Source organism: Glycine max, chromosome 18 (assembly GCF_000004515.6).
Source record: "Glycine max cultivar Williams 82 chromosome 18, Glycine_max_v4.0, whole genome shotgun sequence".
NCBI classification, from domain to species: Eukaryota; Viridiplantae; Streptophyta; class Magnoliopsida; order Fabales; family Fabaceae; genus Glycine; species Glycine max.
Genome location: NC_038254.2, coordinates 38,127,203 through 38,137,119, shown reverse-complemented (window position 1 = coordinate 38,137,119; position 9,917 = coordinate 38,127,203). Strand labels below are relative to the sequence as shown.

Here is a 9,917-nt window from a genome sequence, read left to right as displayed (position 1 = left end):
TAATTTCTATATCTCACATTAGAAAAAAAAAGACTATTATATTTAATGTATCATTTATTTCTGTCTCTAAATTTAATTTTAATAAATTTTTAAAAATTATCAGTAATTAAAAATAACCTTATAGGATAATTTATATTTTTATTATAAATCCAAAATATAATCTAATTATTTATTTTTTAAAATATTTGCTTGTTATAAAATTTAGTTATATAAAAATAATCATTTAGGAACATAAAAGGAAGAGAAAGGGAAAGAAAATTAAGAAGAAAATGGTTAAATAGTTACTTTTGTCCTTGAAAGATGAAAATATTAAATTTAGTCTCTGAAATTGTAAAGATATGATAAATATATCTTGTCGTTAACTTGTCAGTTATCATTACTAAAATAGCTTACCTGACGCATAAAGATGAATTTGTCACTAAAATGACTGTCAATGAATTTTACATATAATTGATGAGTTAATGTTAAATTATGTTATGTATAACTAATCACTATTTATTATTGTTGTAGGAAATACCTCCACCAATTTCAACTGCGTTTAGACCACCTCTAGTTGGGTCTCTAACATCAATTTGAATTATATTCTCAGTATCTCACAACAATAATTTACATGAGCTTCATGCCTACACCAGAACTGTCCAACCGTCAAGATTTGAAAAAGTGAAATATGAGATATATTTATCTTTTATTTATAGTAGATTATGACTAATTATAATAATTTGGAAAAATGCAAAATGATTGATACATTGTTACAATATTTATTTTGGTAAACTGATACAATGTTTATTTGAATAATTTCTATTTTGACAGACAAATTATGGCTGATAATCAATATGATCGTTATTATTATATTTGCTTTAAATTATGTTTGCCAATATATTTTTAAGTGATTATTGTAATGTTATACTTGTAATGATAAAAAAATAGCAAAAATTTACCCTAAAATTGTATTTTACCCTTAAATAAAATGAAATTTCGGGTCTAACAAATTAGTCTAATAGAAACATATTAATATTTGGGTCCAAAATAAAATTATTGATATTTTCGTCTAATAACGGTAACTTATTAATATTTTAGTCCAATGGAACGTATTGATATATAGGTAAAAAAATAGTCACATTTTACTCCAATAAAAAAATAGACATTTTCGTCCAACAAAAAATTAGTAACATTTACGTTCAAAGATGATATCTTACTGACATTTTTGTCCAATCTATAGTCAGCATGACAACCAAGTTGACAATTATTTTAGTGAAAAATTCGTTCCTTTGTATCACATAGACTATTTTATTAATAGTAATGGAAGAAAGTTAATGATCAGATATATTTGTCACACTTTTTACACTTTTGGATACTAAATTTTATATTTTCATCTTTTAAAGATGCATTTTCCTTCAATAAAAAAATATTAAATTTTCGTCCAACAAAAAAATGACTCACATTTACGTTCAAAGACGGTATCTTACTCGTAGGGGTGGAAATGAGCCGAGCAGCTTGTCGAGGACCTTTGGCTCGGCCTATGTAAGGCTCGGCTCGGCTCGACTTGTTTACCATAAAGGACAAGCTCAAGCTTTTTAAAAAACCTCTTTAGATAAAAAGGCCAAGCTCAAACTATAAAAAAAGTTTGTTAAGCTTGACAAGCCGGCTTGTTTAACTAACAATAATAATAATAATAATAATAATAATAATAATAATAATAATAATAATAATAATAATAATAATAATAATAATAATAATAATAATAATAACTTTATTTTATTAAATCTTATCTTATCTAGATTTTATTTTATCCAGATTTTATTCCATCTAGATTTTATTTCATCCAGATTTTATTTCATCCAATCTTATCTTATCTTGTCCAAATTTTATTTTATTTCGATTATGGTCTTGGACTTAAAATAGATTTGTGAGCTCTGGGGCTGAAGACCTATATATAACAACACCAAGGTTTTAGTTTAGGGAGTTTTTTTTCGGAGAGGAGAATAATTCTAGGATTTTAGAATTCCAGTTTTTATTACTGTTCATGCACACTTCTCACATAGAATAAAATTCATTTTCTGCAATTTCGTTTTGGCTTCAATCTACAGTTTCGTTTTTACTGATTAATGGAAGGCTAAGTCTCCAGTATTGTTTTCTCTTGAGGATCAAACACAATTCTCTTTGAGGTTTTGTTATTACTATTGAATACTGATCAATTTTTTCTCTTCACCAATTACTTTGTATTTGTTGCTATTAATCCATGCATGCTTAGTGCTTGATTAATTGTCTCTGCGCTTAATTTACGTTCATGCTTAATGATCAGTTTCGTTCATGATTAATTGGTGTATGTGTTGTTTAGTCACATAATGACAGCCTTATCTTAATTTTCGCTTAGTAATTTAATTTAGGGTTGGATTAAGTGGTTGAACTGATTAAGGATAAATTCTCGTAACCTAATATAAGAGACTTGCTTGTGAATTAAGGGGAAACATGTTTTAATTTTATTATTTTCTAATTCAAATTTGCTTACTGTTTAATTTACAAAAATAAACAACCCCCAATTCGTTACTGTTTTATTACTATCTATTATGAACGTTTGGTTGATCATTGCTCGTTGGGAGACGACCTAGGATCACTTCCTAGATACTGTATTTTTAATGTTTATTTGATTCGGGTATGACCTTAATCAATATTATATAAGATATGGCTTGAGTAGACTAAGATGAAATTATTGTAGATATATATTTTTTTTAAATATTTAATATACTTATATATTCAAAAATTGGATTTAAAATTGTTAATTTAACTAATAATAATTTTTGTTTGGCTATATTAGTGTAAATCATCTCTAATCCATACATTTTTTAATATTATGCTATGTTTATTTTCTTTTGATATACTTTGTGCTTTAACGACTTGAATTTAATATGATTTTGTTTATCAATTATTTTTGGATTTGTACATTACTTATACGAAATTTTATAAGTTTCTTTTTTTAGTTAGTATTTCACTAGATTTTAAAATAATTAATTAATCAAAGACGTGTAATGAGCCAAACTCAAGTCTTACTTATTCAATTCAAGCAAATAAAAACTTGACTTGCTCATTTCCACCCGTACTTATTAGTATTTTTGTCCAATCTCTTCGTGTCACATGTACTATTTATTTTGTTTTATTAACAAAAAAGTTGTTAATCATAAGATATATTTGTCATATTTTTTACACTCTTAAAAATTAAATTTTATATTTTCATTTTAAAGATATATTTGATAGCGAATTATCCTTTTATAAACAAAAGTGATTATTCAAAAAAAAAAAAAAAAGCAAGCGAAGGAAAGAAAAGAAACGAGAGTAAAAGTGACTCTCACCCGGGGCATGTTCTGAAGTCTGCTTCTCTGCTTGTATGCAACGGCCACACACACCCTTAGTCGCCTGAAAACGATTGTTGTTGCAGGGCAAACACAAAGATCCGGGTCGACCCGTCGCAGATCCGATCCAAATAAGAAAGATGAATATTTTCAGGTTAGCCGGAGACATGACCCATTTGGCCAGCGTCCTCGTCCTCCTCCTCAAGATCCACACCATCAAATCCTGCGCCGGTCGGTACCTTCCTTTCCCATCTCAACATTCACCGCTCGCTGTGGTTTTTTTTTTTGCTCCGTCGAGGATTTCGTAGATTTGAATTGTAATAATGCTTACGTGCGTCCGTCAAGAGTTGTGTGATTTTGGTGTTTGTTGCATCGATTTTAGCGAGATGGAAATGTTCCGAATTCCTGTGGTTTGGGGAAGGAGTGTGGAGATAAGGTTTTGAAGAGGAAAAAAAAATTTAGGATTAGAAATATTGTGTGAAATAATCTAGTCCTTGTCCTTCTCGTTGTAATGTTTGAGAGGCTCAACGATTGTGACCTGGGGACTTGCGCTTATAGTCCCAGCAACGTGGCGAACGAAGGTTCGAATCCCTGTAGAGAGGTTTCCACATTTAGTGTCCGACAGTCTTTCGGATAGGATTGCCTCTGTAGGGAACCGGAAATATGGGGACTTGGGCATTGCTTTCGAAGTCCCCTGTTAGGATTTTGTTTTGTTTTCAGAAGGAGCATTTCTAGTTGATACAATGGGTTTCAGTTTTTACTGGGTTTGTGCATGTTTCTATTCAATGATTTTGTGCTGCCTTATCTCTCTATTTATTATAAGTAAAGGAATCATCCTGCATCTTGACACCTTTCTGTTAAACTAATGCTGGGGATTTATGTTAACAAGGCTTCTTGGCTTCTAGAATAGATACAAAGTATCATATCTGAATTTTGAGGAAAGAACTGTGCTGTTTATGTCTAACAGATGTCTCTTATCAACAGACAACAATGTGAACACGCTCAAAGTATGTTTCTAAAAGTTTGTCTTTCTTACAGAAGTAGGAGACGCATAATTAGTCAGACTAACCTTTTGTGTTGTCTATTTCTCTTTGAGCAAGAAATGGCAAGTTCCAAAGTTCTACATTGGTAAAATTTGTGAAATAAGACCACTATATAGGCATAACTCTAAGTACGTAGTTATAGCTGTAGACATATGAATGAAACTGTAATACACAAGTGATGCAGGCAATGATGGTCAATCACAATTATTTGTTTGGCTGCTGCTTAAGCTATTGCAGTTGAGTATTTTTCATGCTACTGTAATTCAAAGTACTGTTTCTATTTCTGATGTGTATGTGATAAAGAACAATTAATAGGCTACCTGCAACTCCTTTTGTGCTGCATCAATATGTATGTGTCTTGACCTCCTATGTTTGTGTTTCTTTCTATGCAAGGGAAGAACAAAAACTATTTTATCCATGACCTCATTTGTGGTTTTTCATTTTGCATATTTAGGCCATTGATTGACTGTGGTTTAGTTTTTAAAATAAATTTAATATATCTTTCTGACACTGACTTTGGGTGCATCTTATTTGTGTGTAGGTGTCTCATTGAAAACTCAAGAACTCTATGCACTCGTTTTTGCTTGTCGCTACTTAGATATCTTTACTTATTACGTATCTCTCTATAATACCATTATGAAGTTGATATTCTTGGGAAGCTCATTTTCTATTGTGTGGTACATGAGGTACCACAAGGTTGTTCGTAGATCATATGACAAAGATCAAGATACCTTTCGCCATTACTTTCTTGTATTGCCCTGCTTACTATTGGCCCTATTAATCAACGAGAAATTCACATTTAAGGAGGTTAGTGTGCATCTGCTGTTATGTGTTTTCTCCAGACTGTAGTAACTGTTGTGCTACTATTTACATGTCCCTTTGACTATTTTCAAGAGTTGATTGTGTAACTTTTGCTCACTTTCTGAAAATACACTTATACATTGGTTAGGTGATGTGGACATTTTCCCTGTATTTGGAAGCTGTTGCTATACTTCCTCAACTAGTACTTTTACAGAGAACTAGAAATATTGACAATTTGACTGGACAATATGTCTTTCTTCTTGGGTAAGATATTGTCCTTTATCCAATTTTAAACATTATTATAAATTCGTCTGGTTCATGTTATTGCATTTGTGCTGGAAACAGAATTAGCAGTTATGTTATAAAGGTGTTTCACCTTTTGATCAATGATCAAATAACTGGAAGATATTATCTTTGTTGATATCTATTCCTGCATGGTATGAGCTTAGTAGTTGTTTAGTGCACGATGAAGATGGGATTGCTACTTTGATACAGTTCTTGGTCATTGAAGTCAGTGACACTCTTTAAATATTGATTCATGTCGAGAGAATTGTAGTATTTCATCTGCGTTAGAGTTTCCAAAATGGTGCTTTTAACTTACCTAGGTAGAGGAGATGATACAGACAACATGAATAGAGAAATTATGAGTTTGCAATAGTGTGTGTGGGCCAGCCCGTCCATTGGCTTCATTAGAAATGCTCAATGAGTTTGGCCTTCTATTATGACCATGAGTTAAAAGGTTTTAATATGTGGGAGAACTAAGTTCTTACTGATGAGTGATGATGGTGAAGCAACTGCCTCCGCTTAAATGATGTGTGCAATTATAAAAAAGAAGCAAATGCTAAAATCATATATTGGAGGAAGGAACTCATCTGCACATGTTTAATTCTTATGTTTTAATACTTGAGAACCCTAACGGTGAAAGCTGCAGAGTGTCTGGTTCGTGGAAATATTTTATGTTTTCATTTTCTATTTTCACTGATTATTACAAAAATACCACATTGTTTTCATTTGGGTTTCTTGTTACAGGAAATGGTAAAGATAAATGCAAAATCAAACAATTTTTTTTAAATGGAAAACAAAGTGAAAAGAATGTGACATCTTCGTAATTATTTGTGAAAATTGAAAATAAAAACAAAAATTATTTCCTCAAACCAAACACACTCTTGGGGGTTGTTTAGTTTGAGGAAATGTTCACTTTTAATTACAAAAATGACAGCTTATTATCACTTTGCTTGTTTTAAAAAAAAGAATATAGGAAACAGTGAAAACAGAAAACATTTTCTCAAACTAAATCACCCCTTTTCTTAGTTTTCTATCCTCTCCTTATTCTGAACTGGTTCCGACCTTTACTTAGTTTGTATGACTTCAAGATACAGATCCCTGTTTTTTTATTCATTCTAGCTTTTCAAAATCATAATCAGATATATTTCAATCAAAACACTTAATTTCTGAACTTTTCATGAACTGTTCAATACTGTGTGATGTGATACTGGATTTCAGGATTTTATCACTTCAGTGCAAGAATCGATGAAACAGTGGTCCTAAATCTTTTTTCTTATATAGATTTCCACAGTTGATGGGCATAAGAGTGACACATGAGGGCCATCAAGTAAATAAAGTCTATACACTAAATTCAATTGTTAATATTTACAAGCTTGTAGTTTGCATTTTGCTTCATTCTATTTCTATCTAAGAACCAAATTAAGAACTCCATTCAAAATGGCTTTTGTTACTGTCAACTATTTGAGGGCCAGATGAATCAGGTTCCACAAATCTTATGTCACTGTTATAGTAGTTCATTTCAGTTGTATATAATTTCCCTGTGATTTGCTCATGATGTGATATGTGTATTTGAATAAATTCTTATGAGCTTGCTCAACTCATTTGCAATTCTTTTTGTTTGAAGTCCGTGAATCATAAAATTAATGTTTGTAATATTTTTGTCTGGCTAAATGCAGTGCATACAGAGCACTATACATTCTCAACTGGATCTACCGCTACTTTACCGAGCCTCACTTTGTCCATTGGATAAGTATGATTTTCTCTTATTCTGTTTAATGGTTACTATTTTTTTTGCTTCTACACTTAAAATAATTATTAACTACTCTCTGCATTGTTAACTATGTCTTGTGGTACCTTTTCATTGCATATTCTCAGTTTCATAATATTTGAAATTCTTGAGCCTTGAGATGCCTTTTAGCATTGTTCTCGGATGTTCCTTTCTTTATCATTCAAACAATCATAAAACAACACCTAGTTGTGGAAGCCTGTGAAAATATTCACCGAATCTATCTAGTATTTAATGCATGGAATTCATTACTGAAGAAGTTTTACTTTGTTTATTTCTATTGAAAAATAATATTTCCTTTATATATGTGTATGTGTTTGTGGCAAGTTAGTTGAATCAGGATATAGATTGTGAATCGGAAGGTCCATGAATCGTACAGTGAATTGTAAGATTCATGATCAATAATAAGACATAACATATACAACTAGCATATATTAAAGCACAAATTCATGATTAATATCCAAAAATATAACTCTAGGAGCATGAGATGCATGAGTTCTATTAAAATTTGTTATGATAGAATATTTTAAAACTTATAATAAAAATTTTCTGCTATTAATTGTTATATATTAAAATTTGTAATAAACATTACGCTATTAATTAAGTATTTGTATTTGAAAAACTATAACATATTTTATTATGTTTTATTATAGATTTTATTTATGATATAGGAATTGAAATAAAAAACAATTATCACATCAATTAAATATTTTTTTATTATTTATTTATTTTTTACTAGACATTAGAGATTAGACAAAACTTAAATATCTGGTCAATAAGTTAAAGCTGACTGACGGTCCAATTATATATATAATATATATAAAAGAAGCTGATGGTCAAAAGTTGAAACACATTCTATCTCGCATAGAAGTTGCTAGAGTAAAAAACTATTCAATACGCTGCTGTTTAGCTTAGGATTGGGAATTAGGTCACCTCTTCTCTCTGACCAGCTCAATTCAGCTGCAGCCATGAGTGGCGTGATGCAATTGCAGTGCGTCATTATTTGCCTGCTCCGGCCTTCGTTGTCTGCAATTTTGACTGCGAAATGCGCTGCTTCTGCCAGGTGCGGCGGTCCTTGGAGGAATCGTGCAATTCTTCTCCAAGTCGTGATTCTTGTGATTCATGTGATTCGTGGTGCGATTCATGCACAAAAATGATTCGCTCACTGATTCGTATGGCCAGCTGCTTGAATCATATCATAAATTGTACGATTTAGTGCCATCCCATAATTGCTTCTGATGTTCAAGCAGCAGCACAGGTTTTGTTGCTTCACATCAATGTTTAAGATCATGCTAAATATTAATATTTCTGATTCATCAAATAGGTATCAATAATAATTTGCCATCCGATTCTGATGTGGAGTACCTGCTACAAGCTGGTACTTGTAGGCTAATATACTCTGATAGAATATGAATCAGCACAGGTTTTGATATTACTATTTCCTTTTTTAAAAAGAAAAGAAATTGGAAGCCTAGGTTATTGGTCATTTACTTGTACCAACAATAAAATCAAGAATATGAAAAAGTTTAAGGTATTTCTGTTTACCTTTACCTTGTTGAAAAATAGTAGTGATTCTCTTTACACAGCACAACTGTTCAATATTATTCATTACAAAGTACCTTTACCCTTGAAGTTAAACATGTTAATGTGATAGTCACTATAGATCTAGGTCTAACTGCTTGGCATAACTTGTTGCAAAACAAGACATGAGGAAAACATTATCCTGATAACTCCTGACCATTTGTCAGACAAAGCCATAAACAAGCCTCTCCCTCCTGCCAAACACTCAACCTTGCCCCACAAACAAACCATAATAGGTTACTAGAAAATGACAATGTATTCTGAAAATGTCTTAATGAGTACTTTTATAATGCTTTTTTTTTGCAGCATGGATTTCCGGCCTTGTTCAAACACTACTCTATGCTGATTTCTTCTATTACTATTTCCAAAGGTAAATTGACCTACTTTTCAGTTCCATTTATATTTGTTATCAGTCCTTGTTCATCTGAATTTTGAGCATTTAAAAATTGTGCCGTGCAGCTGGAAGAACAACAAAAAGCTTCATTTGCCAGCATGAGTGTATTCTTCTGTTCTTAAAAACAAGGGTCTATGTGGACAATTAACAGTGAGCAGAGAGGATCCACAAATTTGTCTGGACATAGTGGTTTCTGATTTACAATTGCCTATTTGTTCGTTCTTGCCAGCTCAAATACTACTGTACTAATTACTAGGAAGATTATAGACAAAAAGCATCAAATTGTTTGTGATTGTAATTTGCAATTTTAACTAGAAAAAGTATTTAGATCTAGATTGTGGCACAATGCTTAATTTCGATCTTTTACTCTTCCCTTTCTTAAAGATATTTCTTGGATCAACACTTTGCTTTCATGGTAAAGATAGTATAGGTAATTGTGGTGGAGGATTTTAAACAGGTGCAGCCTTATGTGTGAATAATTAGTTGAAATTATTCGAGAATTTGTCAACAAAGATAGTGAACATTAACGACTAACGATTTTTTTTTTGGAGTGGATGTCTAATGAGTCTCATGGGGATAATTGTATTTTCTTTTCTAGAAAAATAAAATGCCCCAGATTCACACATTTTAAGAGAAAATGGGTAATGCTTCTGACTCTTTAAGCAGAACACCAAAGAGGA

At 31.4% G+C, this 9,917-nt stretch overlaps 1 protein-coding gene across 1 annotated transcript; it reads left to right on the top strand.

Moving 5' to 3' along the window:
• Positions 1 to 3,345: 3,345 nt before the first annotated feature.
• LOC100527553 (uncharacterized) lies at positions 3,346 to 9,357 on the top strand. Its single transcript, NM_001250817.2, has 6 exons — positions 3,346 to 3,578; positions 4,932 to 5,197; positions 5,340 to 5,455; positions 7,153 to 7,226; positions 9,150 to 9,213; positions 9,303 to 9,357. The coding sequence occupies exons 1-6, from the start codon at positions 3,488 to 3,490 to the stop codon at positions 9,337 to 9,339; spliced, it is 648 nt and encodes a 215-aa protein (NP_001237746.1). The 5' UTR covers positions 3,346 to 3,487; the 3' UTR covers positions 9,340 to 9,357.
• The last annotated feature ends 560 nt before the right edge of the window (positions 9,358 to 9,917 follow it).